The 18,974-nt window shown below is 37.9% G+C and overlaps 1 protein-coding gene across 9 annotated transcripts in view; it reads left to right on the top strand.

Annotated features, from left to right (window-relative positions):
- Positions 1 to 18,974, top strand: part of ANO4 (anoctamin 4) — a 218,113-nt gene that overhangs the window by 99,084 nt on the left and 100,055 nt on the right. For 6 of the 9 annotated variants that reach the window (XM_035336210.1, XM_035336205.1, XM_035336222.1 and 3 more), the window contains 2 exons: positions 9,252 to 9,362; positions 17,362 to 17,498. In XM_035336210.1, the coding sequence (XP_035192101.1) occupies positions 9,252 to 9,362; positions 17,362 to 17,498 (248 nt within the window). The remainder of the gene's footprint in view (positions 1 to 9,251; positions 9,363 to 17,361; positions 17,499 to 18,974) is intronic. The other 3 variants (XM_035336220.1, XM_035336231.1, XM_035336225.1) reach the window with 3 other exon arrangements.

The following is an 18,974-nucleotide window of genomic DNA, read 5'->3' as shown; positions in this document are numbered from 1 at the left end:
AGAAAGAAAGAAAGAAAGAAAGAAAGAAAGAAAGAAAGAAAGAAAGAGGAAGAAAATGTGTTTCTGAGAAATTAATGATCCATTTTATTAAGAGCAAATAGCTTATCATTCAAGGAGCAATCAGGGAGACTTTGAATAATCAGTTATTATGTTTCTGTAATGCTTGACTAAAAAAATATGGCTTTTTCTTAGACAGAGTCCTTACATAAAGGAGACTAGGTACTATGTAACTCTCTATTTCTAATGTAAAATATGCTTAATATATTCTAAGGAAAGCTTCTTGAGGTTGACTGTCAAAAGTGGAACTAACTAAGTTCTACTTTGACAGAGATCTTTTTGAGATCAGGAAATGGATTTGTCTGTGACTTGACTGCACCATGTTACTAATTTCCACAAAAGGTTTCCAGCAGTCCAAAAGACAGAAGGACCTTCTTCCAAGCCTGTGCTTCATTCTGAAATCTCAAAATTAATCCAAACCTTTCTTTATAATTCAGGGGGGAAAAAAGTGTGTAGTGTGGGGATGGGAGTGGGGGCAGGGGCATGGGAACTTGTGTAGACAATTAGATATGATATAAGTAAGTACTTGTATGTATCAAAACCCACCAAAAAATCCTACTACTGCAATACATGGAGGTGGCAAGCCTAAAGAATTGCATGAAACAAAACATCACTGCTTACAGCAGATACAAGGGTAGCAAAGGTGGCATCATTTTGATCTATTCCTCATTCCAAGAAAGGAGCAAACTCCCTTTGAGCCATGCAGACTACTACCTTTCCCTGTGCCACGAGTGGCCGGACATCTCAGGGAAGCAGATGTGTTCTCCCATATGCTGGATAACTCCATGGAGGCACAGTATTTGCAAGTTACATACTTGGGGCATGCAGTTCTCTACTGTACCATGCTTCAGAGGTCCAGCAGAACATGAAAGACACACTTCTGAGGTATTCATTACTGATAAGATTCTGTAGTCTGTGTGGTGCACCGGGTATGAACCTACAGACAACAGTTTAGGATGCTTACAACAGAAAAAGAAAGATAGCACTACAGGTTTATTGCTTTATTTTGACCTTACTTACATGCAGCACAGAAAAGGAATTTAACACCTGGACTATGGTATAAAGAAGTAACTTGAACTTCAAGGAAACTGGACGGTCATCAAAACTGGAAGGTCATCAAAACTGCACATAATTTAAAGGCCCTTTGTGCTGCCAGAATGCCTGAAAATGATGATCCTTGAGGTTCAGATGCTGTCTTGCTACTTGTGAAGGAGTTTCTGCTTAACACTAATTACTGAAAATTCTCTCTTTTGGACAGGCATCCTGTGTGAGCAGCCCAAAGCTAGTCAATGCATTTTAATGGTGAAGTGCTGTATTTCTCTTTGGTTACTCTTGGTAATTTTAGGAGGTCACAGGGTTTTATAAGAAAGGCCAACTGCACCAGGTTTAGGGGCAGGATTCCTGCTGCTTGTGAGATACTCTCAAAGCCATTGAGACATTGAAGGGCATTGGTAGCCTTAATTAGTATTGACTAGATTAAACCTTCCACTCCAGAAATCTGTAAATCTCTGCAAGTTTTAAGACAGGTTGGGGATAGACTGTATGTGCTTACTCTGTTCATATTCCGTTTGTGTAAGCATCTGCTGTCAGATGTAGGATCCTGCAGTGGATACACCTCAATTCTGCTGTCCTCTATTTAGGATAACCATTTTCACATTCCTTTGCTACATTAATTCCTCAGCAGTTTCAGGACAGTTGAAGTTCCCAAAATGGTTTAGCTGCTGGTATTTTCTGGAGGAATTAATTGGCAGGATGTGTATTGCTGAAAAGGCAGTGATAGGCTATGGTATAATGTGAGTTTGCATAAACAATTGTTACATATAATATCCCTGGAAGACAAGTTGGGTATCTTATAAAAGCTATCTTGGTATTCCATGTTATAATGAAGTAAATATTTGGCACACTAAAGTTATCTGTTAGGTCATGCCCCTTACCCCTGTGCAGCCAGCTTTTCTGTTTGTCTCACTGTAAACTGGTGACTTCAGAACCAGGCAAACTTTGCAATGAACAGTTTATTCAGCAGATGTTTTCTCCCTCCCCCGTTCCTGGATTTCCTGCTAACAACTCATGATATTGTCAGGAGAGGAAATTTTTCAAAATATGAATTTGCACCAAGGGCTATCCATCCCTTTTGTCCATTTTGTCAGTAGTTGTCTTTGGAAAAAGCATAGGCAGCATGAGAGACAGAGAAAGAAAGAGCATGCAGAATGCAGGACATCCCACTTCTCTGTGGTTAATTGGCTGAGAGGACTTCTCTGCTTCTGATGCGAGCCAGGGTTTAACAGAGAGGAGAATGGACACCATAAGTTTTAAAAATACCTTAGGCTGTGATAATTTAGTAGTATTAGGTGTTTAGAAATCCCCTCTCCACTACTGCTGCTTCTGTAAGATAAGGAAAGAGTTTGTCTTAACACAATTAAACATATGACATGCCTTACAGTATATTGCAATGCAAAGGGAAACGTTTTAAGTAGCCTTTCAAAATTAATTCAAAATTAATGCCAGTATAGTTATTATGATACCTTTGGCATGACCATGCACAAAGACAGCCATTGCATAGTTTTTTATGCTAAATAAAACAATGACCTTTTTCTTATATATTTTTTCTAGCATTGTTAAGACTTTCTCTCTTTTGATTCTTTTGTACTAATATACAGACACACTATTTTGTCCATAATCAGTGAGAAAAACATTAAGAGAAATGTTGTTTTCTGCACAGTGAAATATTCAAATAGTTATGTTGAACAATGACAGATTATACTATTTTTTAAAATAATTGGTAAACCAATTAAGACTACCAGGAGTTATGGACATATGTAGCAATCTACGAGGTCAGAGGCTTTCCAAAGGTCTGCAGATATTTCCACAGGGTATACAAATTTTTCTGTATTGGAAACACATTGTGTATTAAAGCTGTAAGGACAGAGTGCTTTGACTTAAATTAGAAGTCTCTAAAGGCCTCTCTTTCAACACGTATCATTACTTAGTATCTATAATTCTTCCAGAACTGTGCTTTGTAGACAGATAGGGGTAAATCCTGTGACCTACATAGGTAAAAATAAGTACCTCAAATCAGGGAAAACTGTATAGACAGCAAAATTGGACTTTAAGATACTCCTGATTTGTCACAACAGGTACATATTTGCTGGCACTGCCCTAACACACTGAAACCACTGCAGATGTGGCAGACAGATGGTTTTGCCTTGCTGTATCTTAAATAGAGATCTGTCAACAAGTTCTTAGAAACAGAGAATTAAACACATGCCTTTTTCTGTCCTTTCAACTGCAATCTTCAGAAGTAACCCAAGATTGGAAACAAGCATCAAAATGAAAGAAAAAGGGAATCTACACCCTGTAGAAATTTGAAATTGTGTTGAAACTGCAAGATAGAGGAAGCTTAGTACTACTTGAAAGGATCAATGAAAGCTCCTAAGTAATGCTCTTGTTCCAGAAAAGAGAAATGTGCTGGACTGGTGGGTCAAAATGCTGCAGGCTTTACCATTTCCAAATTTTTTTTTTGTTTTAATCTCTCTGGTGGGAAATAAATAAATAAATAGAATAAAATCTGATGTAATTGAACCTTTTTGAGTTTCAGTAATTGAACCAATATGTACTTCATACTTTGAGGTTTGTTGTCCAGTATAATCCTGGGATGGATGCTGAGAAGACCCACTATTGTGTACATTTTACTTTATTCCTGTCACTGAAAACATGATGCCAGAATTGAGATGAGTAAAGCTATCGATTTCATATGTGCGTGTAGCTCTAAGATGTTTAGATAATACTTTAAACAATCTCCATTTCAAATTACATTTTTGCTGCAGCTGACCTGCCTAACATTCAGAGTAAGAAGCCAGTAGAAAATGTACCTGCTTGGGTGATCCTTCACCCCATATTGACTGGGGTTGCCTTTAGTGAAAAGGCAGTAGCTTTGTGCAGTAGCTTTGGCCCTCCTAGAAGTATGACAGAATCACAGAATAGCCGAGGTTGGCAGGGACCTCTGAAGATCATCCTGTCCAATCCCCCTGCCAAGCAGGGTCACCTCGAACACATAGCACAAGATCACATCCAGGTGGGTTTTGAACATCTCCAAAGAAGGAGAGTACACAACCTCTCTGGGCAACTTGTTCTAGTGCTCTGTCACCCTTGCAGTAAAGAAGTTTTTTCTCATTTTCAGATGGAACCTCCTGTGTTTCAGTTTGTGCCCATTGCCTCTTTTCCTGTCTTCAGGCACCACTGAAAAGGGTCTGGGCTCATTCTCTTCACGCCTTCCCTTCAGATACTTATATACATTTATAAGATGTCCCCTCAGTCTTTTATTTTCCAGGCTAAACAGACCCAGTTTTCTCAGCCTGTCCTCATACAACAGGTGCTCCAGTCCCCTCATCATCTTATTAGCCCTCCACTGGACTCTCTCCAGGAGCTCCATGTCCCTCTTGTACTGAGGAGCCCAGAACTGGACACAAAACTCCAAGTGTGGGCTCACCAGAGCTGAGAGGAGTAGGAGGATCACCTCTCTCTACCTGCTGTCAATGCTCATCCTAATGCACCCCAGGAGACCATTGGCCTTCTTGGCTACAAGGGCACATTGATGGCTCATGGTTAACCTGCTGTCTATCAGGACTCCATCTCCTTCTCCATAGAGCTGCATTCCAGCACATCAACCCCAATCTGTAATGGGGCACAGGGTTATTCCTCCATAGGTGCAGGGCCAAGCACTTGCCTCTGTTGAGCTTCCTGATGTTTCTCTCTGCCAAACTCTCCAGCCTGTCCAGGTCCCTCTGAATAGCAGCACTCCTAGCCACAAAATGGCAGCACTACCAGCCATTCCTCCCAGTTTTCTACCAGCAAACTTGCTGAGGGTGGACTTTGTTTCATCATCCAAGTCACTGATGAATAAGTAGATGGTTCTGTGACAGGAGCCCACGTGGCGTACTAGCTATTTACCACTTGTATTCCATTTCCAGGCTAATGTACAGTCATTGTGAAAGCACAAGTTTGCTGCCAAAATGATTAAAAAAAAAAAAAAAACTCACTGCACTGATAAAAGTCTCTGGCTAGCTGCCTCTTCAGAAAGATGTTTTGAAGCTATAAATTTTCCACTGCAGGGACTTCTAGAGCTGTAGACAAAACATTTATTTGCACTTGCTGAGTTAATTGGAGTTGAGGGAGGACAAAGAAGAAAGACTGTTCAGCAAGTAACTGAGTTAAATGTTTCTATTCTTACCAATGAGCAGAACCAAGTAGGAAAATGCTTCAAGAACAGAAAAATCCAAGTAGTAAAATTACTCAAGAAACCTGACTGCCTCAGCAAATTACAAAGATCAGCTCTGTTCTTACAAGTCCATTCAAAATTATTGAGTAAATATGAACACCTTGCTGTGCCTTGAGAAACAGAAGCACTTGCCCCATCAACTTATTTGCATGATCTTTATTTTGGTGCCATATACTGGAACTGCACATTTTCTGTGCATCCAAATGCTCATGCTCAGTTTCAGAACATTGTGTGAAGTAACCCATCTGCAAACATGGTTTGCACATCACAGAAAATCACATGTAAAAATGTGCAGGCTTGGAAAATCTGTCTCCAAGTATTTAATGTTCAAGAAAATAGTCTTTTGCTTTTCAAAGCTCATGCTTGAAATTCTGTTTGTGATAATTGAGTAGATACTAGATGACACATGTAGCAAGACCCTCATCCAGCAAGGTGCTGCATATGTTCTTAATTTTAACAAGATACAGAAACTCTCTCACACCAGTGGAAAACCTTGTTTAACATCAGCACCGTGTTAACTACCTTGCCACACAATTTGCTTATCGGATACATATAATTTTAATAAAATTCCACTTTAGAACAAGCCATATCATCCAGCCTCAAAAAATTAAATGCCTTTTTAAAAATCTCATACATTTTCCTATCTGAATTAGTAGAGACCCTTCAAAATCAGTAACAGTATGCTACTTATTCACTAAAGAGTACATCAAAGTAAATGTAATAAGCTAATTTGAAATATGATCTCAGATGAACTAGTGTCTGAATAGGCTGAGAAAAATCTCAGACTGACCTTTTAATAAAATCACTTAAAGTTTGATAAATCTAATATTTACTTCATTTTTATTTGTGTTTGCTTATTTCTCATGTTTCCATTGAGAGATGATCTTTCCCTCATGGCCTCCTGGGCAATATCTCTTATAGTTTAGTCAGTGGAACCTGTCACTGATAAAGTATGAATCAGCAGCCACTCAGGCAAGCAGGATATGATAAAGCCAGGCTAGTAATCCTTCAAAAGCAACAGCAGCACCAGGTACTATCCTGGTATATTGTATTGGAGAACACTGTTAAGACAAAAGATGTAGGAGAGAACACTGTAGCCTGTCCAAACACCTGCTGGAGTAAAACCTCTATCCACCAGCAAATCAGAAATGATTGAGTTGGCCAGTCCATGACCTAAGACATAGGGATTGTTTCTCTAAAAAAAATAAAAATAAAATAAAAAATTTTAAAAAATGAAGTGTTCCCTCTGCAAAGTGGGTGGAGAGGGAGAGGGAGAAGGGAAGAAACAAATGTGCCCTGATTTGACTGTGTTTATTGACACCATGCAGATTGTGGGAGAAGAGTGTTCCTGTAACCGCTTATTTAGAGACTATGTTGCTGGCAGATGCATTTCTTTTTCTCTTTGTGTTGGAGGAGGCAAGTTTGTGATTAGCCACATATTAAATCACAAAGGAGGAGTGGAAGACTGCCTACAATTTTGAGTGAAAACAGACTGGCTGATATTGTTGGTCTGATACTTGCACAGTCAATCTAGATATTAAGACTCTTGTATATCAGATAAACATATGAGACTGCCATTCATGTCTATATTGTATTGCTGAAAGCTCCCTTTACTACAAATGGGTCAAATACAGAAGAGATCTGGCTGTAGCAAAACTTGTATTGGCTTCATAAGTTGTGTTTGGCTGAACACTCTGGTTTAGACTGGACATTTTCTGATGCCTTTTTAGACAGCATTTTTCATTAATTAAAAGTGGTTTTGAAATGGAATATATGAATTTTCCAACAGATTCTTTTTATTAATAGGTTTGTGGTTTTCATCTGATATCAGCACTTTGGGACCTCCATTGTTGGCTGATTGTCATTTCCTCTCTCTCCCGCCCAATTAGTTCAGACCTGTTGGAGATGCTGCAGGGATCGTGCTACCTTCATCTGTTCTGGGGAGCAGTGATTTGAGTGTGACAGGAATAGAGGCTTTTGGGGAAGAGGAGGTATTTTATATACACCAACATTGTCTTTATTTTGCTCCAGCTTGGGTTCGAATGAAGACAGGCTGATGGATTGAGGATCCAAACATTCATTTCTATACATTTTTAAATTATAGTTAAGTATTTAGCAAGAAAATGAATGACATCACTAACAAAGCTACTTGACTAAATTGCTGTCCATTACTTAATTCTATCCTCTGCTTATATGTCTTTTCCAGCAGCTGCAGTATTTTTCCTTAGTCCCCAGAATTCTTCTCTGGGGCAGATTCTAGACTGCCACCTCTGAGGCCATCTGCAGATTTCCCAAGGCTGCTATTGTATGAATAATCAGCTGTCTCACTTAAGAAATTCTCTTTGTTCTACATCATTAAATGCTGACTCCTGCTGTTGCTATGACAGATCACTTTACAGGAATCTATAAGGAGAATAAGGAGAGCTGTGTCTCATATTAATAGTGGGTCTTTATCATGAAACAAAAGAATATTCTGGGGCAAGATTGAGAGAGTTTGCAATTTTAAATATTTTAGCATTGGCAAATTAAAAAAAAAAAAAAAAAAAAAAAAAAAAAAAAAGACTGAAAATGCATTATACTCATTTTGAGGTCCATATTTCCAGAAAGTGAATTAGGGTCTTTAAAATAGTGTTGAGCAATTTGGTGCCCAGAAATATAATTCATAACTCCCATCAAGGCAGTGGTCACTTGGGGACTACCAACAGTAGGTCTCTGACCCTACTGTGGCTACAGTAGTTTGGGAGGGAATTCAAAAGAAGACTGGCTTGTTGTAGACAAACTGCATAAGACAGAAAAATGTTTCCGTCAAAAGCATGAGTGATAGCCTCTAGTGGAGGCAGAGTAATGGCCTACACAACCTGACATTTTGTTCCTGTACCATGGCTTTTTTGTTTGAAGTCCTTTCTCAGGTATCTCCCTGATCCCTACAGCTCTGCTAAATCTTTGTACTAGTTACTCAAGACCATCATTTCTAAGAGATGCTTTTGTGAAATGTCAAGTTTTGCTGTCAATCAAAAAACTGGCTATATGCCCAGTAGGTCTTTCTTTCTCTCTAGCTGCACCAGAGCACCCTGGAGCCAGGATTTTAAACCCATATGCCCAGTGTCTTTTCCTGTCTGCTATTGACATGCAGCCATTTTTTTATTTTTATTTTTTTTACATGGAAAGGGTGTTTTTTAAAAAATTTCTAGTTTTTTTGTTCATGTTGAAAGAACCCTGAATCTTGAGAGAGGTGCAAATCTCATGCCTATTTACATGGGCAAATAGGCTTGAAGCTGTCACCCCTGGCCTATGTTTTTTATGTTCTATTATGCTTTTAAGCCAACATCATGGCATATAAACTGACACCATTACATGTCACTGTGACCTCCTTCTGCAGGACTGCAGTACTGGAGTGCTTCCTAGACCATGGCACACCATCATGCCATGTGAGACCATATGGTGTCCTGTGGCTGAAAGATTCTGTCCATGTTCTTTTTATCCTAATGGTTGCTTCCTGTCTTGAGATTTACTTTGTCATTTGTGTGTTAGTGTGTTTTTTATTTTACTACAGCTGTTCCTGTAGTGCCATGTCATTTGTAACTACACCTCTTGTCTGTTTTTGTATTTTGGAGTTAGTTTTCTGGATGGTATGGTGAGGGGATGCTCATGGCATGGTGGCATACATTCTTCTGAATGAGGAACACACCAATGGTGACTCTACGTCATTGTTGATAGCAGGAAATATTGTCGTTTCATTCTATTTAGCTTTAAATCAGTCCTGGCTATATTGAAAACTGCTTGAAGAAAAATTGTTTCTGCTATAGGAAAAAAAATTAGGTAGCATTATCCAATGTGTCTGTTCCCTCACTTGAAAGCCCCTTGGCTGGATTTTCTACTGCACTGTCACAAACCCCATCAATCTCTTCAATTTCTTCAGAAGGAACAGAGGATTTGCAGGTTAACCAGTTGGAAACGCAAATATGGATAAAACCAGACGTACAGAAGACAGATGTGGACTTTTCAGAAATTCTTAATGCAATACAAGAAAGTAAGTTATTACTTGGATGTAAAATCAAGTATACAGTCAAAGAATCAATTGTGACGCATTGAAATTTTAACTGAAGGAACATACAAAGTAACAAACTGAATGATAAGTGAGTATGTGTTACTAAGATTAGTGAGAAATTTCAATAGGCTATTGAAGGACAGTAAGAAATCTTGATATCAGAGAAGTTATAGTAAAATTTGGATTATTATGTACCTAAGGAATCCAGCAGTATATATTTCCTACGCAGAAGTAATGAGATATATTGATTCATGTTACTTTAATACATTCTTGAATGGCTGTGTGAATTAATATTGACATATATATGCTTCAGTCTGGGATCTAAGACTATATTTGAAGTTTCATCTGTTACAGAGTATTGGGATATATTCACATGTTTGTATCCAGCAACTTTTGGGACCAGTAGTGATAAGCTTAACATGACAACCAAATGCCTGCATATCTTAGATAGCGTGTGGTACTATCTCTTATCACATGTGGTATGATGTGGTCTAAGAAGTGATTAGTCCACCCTTTTCAAATTTAACTGCATGATAATCTCAAGACTTATGCTAGAAAAAAATACTAGTCTTATTAACAAAGGCTGAAGACAGTCCACCCCAAAGACTGATGCAAATCTGGAATCCAAATGAATCTGGAATTTCAGTGAAAATTTTACTTAATGGGTTGAAAAAACAAAATGCATGGCATGATGACTTTGGTAGCTAGCTTCCTACTTTCCCATTTTTCCAGATTTATTTTAAATTGGGAGTTTTATGTAACAATTTTCCGAAGCAAGAAATAGCAACTTACATTCTTGAGTGCTAAAAGGCATATAAGAATGTTTAAAACCTTGCACTCCTCCTGATTTTTATAATGAGAATCAGTACCCATGCACTGCTAGAATCAAGGCATTTGGTGATGGTATTAGTTTGGGTATGGTAGGGAAACTCTCAGGTTAGTTAACGACAGAGGTAATCATTTGAAAATGTATCACCTGGTTATTGAAGTTGTATATATAGGATGAACTCTGTTTTTTCTGCCTTAGAAAGCTTTTCCCATCTGGAACTGTTAATATGAAATTTTGCTTTCTCCCTTCTTCTCCTCACCCAATAAATATGTCATAGCCCAAATACAGGCCTGAGGCAAGTTGTGGATGTGTACTGGACAGGCTGAAAAGACACTATAATCTTTCAGAGGCAGAATAGACGAGGTAGATTAAAAAAAGCTAAGCAGATTCTGTTTGGGAAGAGACTACGTCTGAATACAAGAAGCAATTATCTTCTCCATTTCAAGCATGTGGCAGAGTAGAATAAAAATGCATGATTTGATTAAAACAATTAGATGCCAAGATTAGATTTATTAACAATACTTTTCAAAAACAGATTCTTATTTAAATGGCCAGATCTCATGTTCCCTTGGTGCTATGCCATACTTCAGTAGCATACTCTCTAGTTAAATCCCTGTGCTGAATAACCTAAAATTTCTGTTCAACAGGAAACAGATTTATTTAAAACCTCAAATGTTTAACTTCTAGAAAAAAACTCTTCCTTTTAAAAGTATGCCATTTTTCTGTGGTTATAAAAAGGGGATTGATCTGACTCACTCTCAGGGGTTTGCAATGAAGATATAAACATCTGAATTCATTGCCTAAGATCTTTTTACATTCAATAGAAAGTAAAAAAGGTGTCTATATCCATTTTGTCTCATTTTAAAGTAGGTGGCTAATATAGATTACATGACCTGAAACTTGAAAGTGGCTATTTCTCTGTGTTGTCTGAAGATGGAATTTAAAGAGATAAGTTTCTTTAAATCAGTCCCATAGCTAAGGCACAAATTTCTTCATCATGCATATGTGCATGTATCTGAAACCTACCTTATGTAAAGCAAACTTTTGAAAGTGATTATTGGATATAAACTGAATAGAAATAAGCTCTAAATTGTTTTAGCAATTTGAATATCATTTCAAAACTAAATGGCATTACACAAAGACTCTTAGCATTCTTGGAAAAAAAAATATATATATATTTAAATATTATTTTAGAGCCATTTGAAAAGGATGCAAATTTTACAGGCTTGATACAGTGTTTTTCATTTATCCAGAACAGACACATTTGCTGTTGGGAAGTTAACCTCTGTAACCTTCAGATACATTCTGTTGTGAAAATATGGAAGCATCGCAATGGCTGTACAACCTGGTTTGCAAAGACTTGTTACATGTCGAAGGGAGTATCTTGTCACCTGTGGTCTGTTATGAATAGCAAATAATTAGGATAAAACAGGCCTAAATATTCTTTCCAGAGTAGTTGCTCCAAATAGTCATTGATACTTTTATTCCCAGTGGTTGTTAGTACTGAATGAAAATCAAAAAAAGCTAGTGATGCTTTTAAAAATCCCATTTTCTTCTTCCTAACATGAGTTTTCTGAACATTTCACTTTTCAGGAGCTGTGTTCTGTAAATTTAGCCAGCTGGTATATCTTTCTGTTTGGTATACTGCCAAGTGTGATCATTCAATAGCAGACATTTTTTATCTATTTTTTTTAATTACCTAAAACAAACAGTTTGGTCTAAAGCTATTTTTTTAAATTTCTATCCTGAATCTCTCTTAGACTGCAAATGAAGATAAAAATTTACCATCGTATTATTTACTTTTATGTGAATATAATATTATAAAAGAATTAATAGTCATTTCTACTGCTTCCGAGCTAAATTCTAAACTTGACTACCTTAGTTCATGTTAGAGTCTTAACCACATTTTTCCAAAGATTTCTGTTAAGTCTTTATAAGTTTCTTTTTGACCACTGTATACTCAGAAATTATCAGTAGCCTATCAGAGAGAGTCTGGAGACCGTGATTACTAATCTGAAAATGACTATAAACATGCACTGTAAAATATAGGATTTCACTGGGTGTAAAACTGCCAAACAAGTTGATGCATCTGGCCTCGCCTCAGCTGAGGACGAGCCAAGGCCTGGCTGGGCAGGGCTATGGGGAACTGGAGCTCAGCCCTGCTGTGGCCTCGATGGTGCAGGGGTTGACAGGTGCAGGGGTGACATGGGGTCCCGGGCCTGGGACAGGGTGGGGGGGGGGTCCTGGGAGTCTGGCCAAGGGCAGTCATCGCTGGGGGTGCCCTCAGCACCCTAACAGAAGCTGGCAAAGGCTTTCATGGCCGTTTTCTAGTTATTATCCTGAGAACATAGACTTCATAGGATCATGGAGTAATAGAATCAAAGAATCGTAGAATGGTTTGGGTTGGAAGGGAAAACCACTTTTCTTATGGAGAAGTGGTAAACAACTGTGTTAATGAAAAGACAGCTCTGATTTCAAAGCTCTTTTCAAGAATCCCCATAATTTGCTTCAATGTATGAAACTTCTTTCCACTGCCATTGCAGTAAAGTCAAAACTAAGGAATTTCTGGCTTTTCAGAGTATTTCTTAGCATCCAGTTTACACTGACTCCCACAGTGTTTAATAAAAATAAATAAAGTATTTTGTTATGTCATTTTTCCTTTCCTGGTCTGGAAGTCAGAAATTAGTGAATTTCCTGAGACAGGGTAATTTATCACTACATAGTTACTGAATTTAACACTTAACATGAGAAAAAGTTCTGGGCTGTGGTCACTCTAGGATGCCCACCTTGCAAAAACATTTGTGTCTTGTACCTGGCAGGCTTACAGAGTGAAGAAAAATGTTTGTATATGAAAAATCCGCCATAATGAAGTAAAAACATAACAAGTAGTACAAGAAGATGCAGAAGGAGTCTTGGTTTTTCATACTCAAACTTTTCTGCATCCCAAGTCTCTGAAAACCTGGTATTTTTTACTCATGGTTTTATTAAGGAGTATTCTCCAGTACTAGTGGTTTTAAACTAAATGATTTTCACCACCATCTACAGGTAGAAATGATCTCTACCTATAAACGTTGCAAATATGAAGTTTTGAATAAATTCATTCTTCAATGTTACTGATAGGCCTAAAAGTCTCCAAAGGGCAGCTTCTGCAATATTGATCTACAACTTGCATTATCCAAAACTAGAATGTACTCTGTGACATGGTGTGACAATTGGTAATAGAAGATATGTTAATTAACAGAAACATAATACTTCTATCTTGTCAAGTATTAGTCGGGTCCTATTTTTGAAAGAATGTTCTTATTGTTAGGCACCTTGGGTTTTGAGTGTCCATCTTCAGAAGATAATGGTATTATCTTATCTTGCTTTTGAGCACTACCTAAAGCAGCCTCTTGCTTGGTCCAAAGAGGTTTTAAGAACCACTGAGATTTCTCACAGGGACTCTTGTTCATAATTTCCTAGTGTTCAGTTTTCAGAATATGTGATTCTGCTACATTTGGTTTAAAAAATATTTATATATGCTATTTTTTTAACTCCTCAAGGGATTCTGAATTATAAAGTCACTTTGATTTTTTCCTCCCATGAGAAAGAGAAATGAACCTACATAATTAAGCTGATCTAAAGTTATATGTGGGGTTCTTGATTTCTCCTGTAGTAATATACATGCTGCTCTTCATTGCTGTTACATTTCACTGCCTAAAAAGTTGTGACTAGATACTAGCACCAGTCTGTCTCCCCAATGGTAGGTCAAAAGCATATAACAAAATTATTATGTATCATTCTGGTAAGATCATTTGGGGATATCTATGCATTTATATCATGGTCTGAGGGTAACAGAAAAAGTGGAGGCCTGATTTTGACTTTAGCAACAGTGTTAGACTGTTCATGTTCATTGGAGGGGAGTGGTTGAGAAAGGTACAGCCAGCAGAAGAGTTGGATTTGAAGTACCATCACTGTTAGTGATGCGACTAGGATTTGCTTTTTTAATTATTTATTAGATTTTGTGGAACAATATTTTATTAAACAATATATTTAATGAAATCCAATCTATCTAATGAAATCTGTGGTAGAAATATGTTCTCAGCAAATGTTTCAGCTCCATGTTTAGGGCCCATGACTGAAATACTAGGAGTTTATCTTGGAGAAGCAGCAAGGGAATTGCACTGTACAGATATCCACATTCTCACCAGTAGCATAACTTTACCATGACTGGAAGAGAGTCATAGACACCTTTAGCACTGATAAAGTAGTTCAGCACATCTCTTATCATAGAATCATAGAATCATTAAAGTTGGAAAAGATCTCCAATATCATCTGGGCCAACCATCCCCCCTATCACTCTTCGCTACTTATCCTGTTTACTGAAGCTACCAACCAGCATGCCAATTATCTGCATATTTTTTATATAAGCAGTTTTCTAGCACAGGCAGTCTGGACAGTTCCTGGTAGCTAATTTCACTAGCCAGCTGAGATGCACTGCTTCCACAACTTCTACTCTCTGCTGAGAAGGGCTGGATTTTAAAATGACCTTGAAATAAGATTTTGTGTTCCTCACAAGACCTCATATTAATCCAGTAATTCTCTGCTTAAAACCCCCAAATATATTCACTCTCTTACACACCAACCTGTGTATCTCAAACTCCCACTTAAAAACATCTGTTTTGTAAGCCAATGCATTACCGGCACTTCAGGAAGCAGCAATTTTAGTATCTCAAATGTCTCATCAATTATACCAGGGCAGTCTTCACAGCAGGAGGAGCAGATAGTTCAAATTCCCTGGAGGACAGCATACAGGCAAAACCTCTTTCATTTCTATATCTTCCATTGCCTCTGTGTGCAACAGATATAGGTCTCTCATAATCTTCAGAGAATTTCACTGTTTAATTATTTTTGTGGGTTCTTTTTCTCACAATTCTTTTCAGACTATGCTGAGGTGTTGATCATATACAGGTTAATGCATCTCTTTTTTTGGAGGCGCTCTTCTGGGTTTCAGTTCACTGAAGTTTCAAATTCATTCAAAATTTCTTCTATTCCAGTAATTCTTTGTCTTGAGCATTGAGATTAATTCTTCTCATATGAACATGTGTGCAAAAGCTGGTCGTGATCTACATCCAAATTATTATTTTACAGGGTGGAATGTTCAAATACAAAATTGATAAACTTGAGTAGTGTGTTATCCTAAAAACAGTTAACCTGGCACAGAATTTCTTATTGTTATGACTTCTAGATGGAAAAAAAAAAATGCTGTTAAAAGTATTAAAATTTCTGACTTTCAAATTACACTGCTCAGTTTGGTTCATTAGCCTAGTATGTAGGGTGGATTAATTTGGATACTTTTTTTTGTATACTTTTCTGTTGCTGCTGAAAATATTAGTGGGCTCACAAGCTAATGTACTGCAATCTAAAACACAAGGTATGTTCTTGACCCTGCCTTAATTATGTGTATAAAAATGAAGAATAATTCTTGAATTTTTAAATAGGGTCTTCTTTTTTTATTTACCTAAAGCTGTAATAACAGACTTTAGATACTGTACAAAAGGCTGGTGCAAAAAGGAAGCAAAGTTTGTGATTGTCAGAAAAAGAATAATATGTATAAATTGCAGCATATGTTCATATCCAGGACAAATATTAAGAAGAAAACTTTCTCTGGCTTGTGATAGTGAAGAGCAGGTTAACTGCAGACACTGTGGAGTCTGTAGCACTGGAGATTTTTTTTAAAAAGATTTCTTAAACTAGGCTGTAACCCCATGAAGAAGGGAAGGGTGAAAAGGAGGTCACAAAGTGCTCATGATGTCTGGGTAACAGTTAATGGCCTTTAATTTCTGGCAGCTCTTCAGTCTCTCCACAGTGAAGAAATGGGAATTTACACCTGCAGCCAGTAAATAGAAATGGAGCTAAATTGCCATCAGCAATTAGGAGATTTTTGGTTGTTCCCTGTTAATATGAATTCACGTCAACAGGAATTACAACTGCCTGTCACCTACTTAGGGGAGCTGCAGAAAAGCAAAAGGAGCAGGAGGATATTGCACAACAGAAAGAGTCCAAAACTCAGTCAGGTTTGTAAAACAGTGAGGAACAGTGGGCTAGACAAATTTCTGCCAGGAATTATGATTATTTGATACTGCCTTAGTCAAGGAAAGAGGCTCAGCAGTTGACCTTGCAGGTTCCCTCCAACAGTTATGACTATACTGCCATAATTCTGAGTTTTGCCTATTAAACATGAGGCTAGAGAGGTGAAGTCTGCACAGCTAAGGCTTGGTCTTCAGCAGAGACATCTTTCTTCTCCCCATACGCATCTTTTCACCATTCTTTCACCCCAGATCTGCAGCCTCTGGGGTGCAGCAGTGGACCATTCTGGCCGCAGCCTACCTGCCCCGTCTCCCATCCAACAGCTGCTCAGTCCTTGAAGCCATGTCACTTACGTGGTACTGCAGATGTGCATAGCTGCTCTTTCCATAGCTTCCCATCACCTCCTTACTCAGCAGAGAAGGGAATGTCACCCTAAAGCTAAATCTGTTCTGATCTTGAGTATAGTGTCAGCATCTATCACATTCCTAGCCTTCCATTGTTTGTTTGTCTTTTTTTTTTTTTTTTTTGGCTGGTTGGTTTTAATTAAAATAGTGTTCTAGAGACTTAAGCTATTGTTTCATGTATGTCTGAGGGTTGTGCAGTAGGTAGATCTGAACGTGCTAGCATTACATGTACCAAAAATACCAAATTTTACAAAGGCAATCATGTGCTCAGGCTCATTTATTCAGTGTCTTTCAAGTAGCAGTACTTATCTGAGGTCTTCTGCCACAGATCTGTACAAGTTCTAACTGGATACTTTTTGTAGTTGCTTAAAAATATCTTCCTTATAGAAATAAATTTTCAGAGGCCATAATAATCCAGAAAGCAATCATTTAGCTACTTATCCCAAGAGAGAAGCCAAGCAGATAGCTAATGTATGTTTTACTGTGACAGGTGATTACTTATTTGACATCAGAGAGGTACTGTGGTATCCAAATCTCCATCAATGTGCATCAGGAGATTTTAAACTTAACATAGTAGATACTTATAGCAGAACTAAGAAGTGGGATTATTGATGTGTTACACTCAGTGTCTTCATTTGGCTCAAATGTGATTCGAACATGTTTTTATTTTTGTTTTTAGTAGCTAAGGATGTCAACATTTTTTTTGATGAGTTAGAAGGTGTGAACAGCCCTTCCAAAGATGATGACTCCCTGCTTCACCATGGCAACTTGACCAGTACTTCTGATGATGCCAGCAGGTTGGAAGTAGTGGGAGAGGTAAGAACACAGAAAATTATTAATATGATGGTCATAATAAAAAGGGAATAAATGTAGTTTTATTTAAAATCTCATTCTCTGCAAGACATCTTTTAACTGACCTTTGGTAGGGGGGTAGTTTTTCCATTCTAAGATTATAATCTTCATTTATAATGATAAGATTACAATCTCAATTTGAGACATAAAATAATGCAAGCTCAAAATAGATTTTACTGGCTTCATGCATACCCACTGAAAAGTCTATACAGGCCTTTGTTGTCTACTTGTTTTCTGAACCAGCCAAGTCTAATGTTTTACTGCTTCTGAAAAAATTGGAAAATATTTGCCTATATTAATCCCTTAGGCGAAAGGAAGGAAGATAAATTATCATAAATTTCTTGTGAGAGGTACTTGCTATCAAATATGTGACACATTCCCATCCATTAAAGAATGGAAGAGACGTGATGGTGCATAATGGTGATGCAGAGAACATACTGGGCGGGTATGTTCATCACATAGTCCAGTCATGTTTTGGAGGCAAAACATTATAGGCTAAATGTAATGTTTTGGAGGCAACACATTATAGGCTAAAATATGAAAATTTGGGCTGACATTCTTTTTTGTGTCCTTCATGCAGAAAAAACATGGTGCCCTTTAACTTTACTTTGACTGCCCTACAGCTCATGGATGCTAGGTCTGTCTACTCAGGGAGTGAAGAGTCCAGGGACTCATCTCTGGCCCTGGGGCCTCCTTTCCCCTGCCTCAGGAGTGTGGCTGTATCCAAACTATTTACTTGGAGTGGTTGTTGTTACCTCAAAGCAGTGCCTGAGGATTTTTTGGCAGAGCACTGACTGGCACAGACCAGAACTGGCAGGAAACTTACTAACAATTAAGAAGCATGGAAGACCATAAGATACTGTTGTAGCCCCAGCCCTGACCCTCTTTTTTTTACTGGTTTAGATACGATTTAGAAGATATCATTACAGACAGTGTCTTTTTCATGAGCTAAAGTCTTCTATGGTGCAAGCTATTTTGTAAAACATTGCTGAGGAGACAGTCAGAGATTTTCCTCGTGCTAGAATTTCAGCGTTCAGAGAGCTGTGCTCCTGGAATGTTTGGACAGATAATTAAAGCAACTAAATTCAGGCCATCCAGAGATATGTTTGACCTTAATCACAGTTTCATCTTCCCCTTCTCTCACTGCTCTTCCCCAGCTTCCCATGCAACTTACAAAGGGCCCTCTTCACCTGCTTGCATTATAATAGGGTAACCTGACATAATATTCCTGTGTAGCATTTTGCGATCATGTACCTTATGGTGTCTAACTAAAGGACAGGGTGAAAGGCATGTAGTCTTTGTATGTTGAAGAGGAAAACTGAATAGAAGATAATCAAGAGGACAACTGATTACAGAGAGCAATATAGGTTGTTTTTAATTTAGCAATGCTGCAAAAGCATTTTTCAACTGTTTGATGTATTCTTTGTTATTTTTTAAAGG

Source organism: Oxyura jamaicensis, chromosome 1 (genome assembly GCF_011077185.1).
Source record: "Oxyura jamaicensis isolate SHBP4307 breed ruddy duck chromosome 1, BPBGC_Ojam_1.0, whole genome shotgun sequence".
Classification (NCBI taxonomy): Eukaryota; Metazoa; Chordata; class Aves; order Anseriformes; family Anatidae; genus Oxyura; species Oxyura jamaicensis.
The sequence above is the reverse complement of the archived record's forward strand: the minus strand, read 5'-3'. Positions and strand labels throughout refer to the sequence as shown.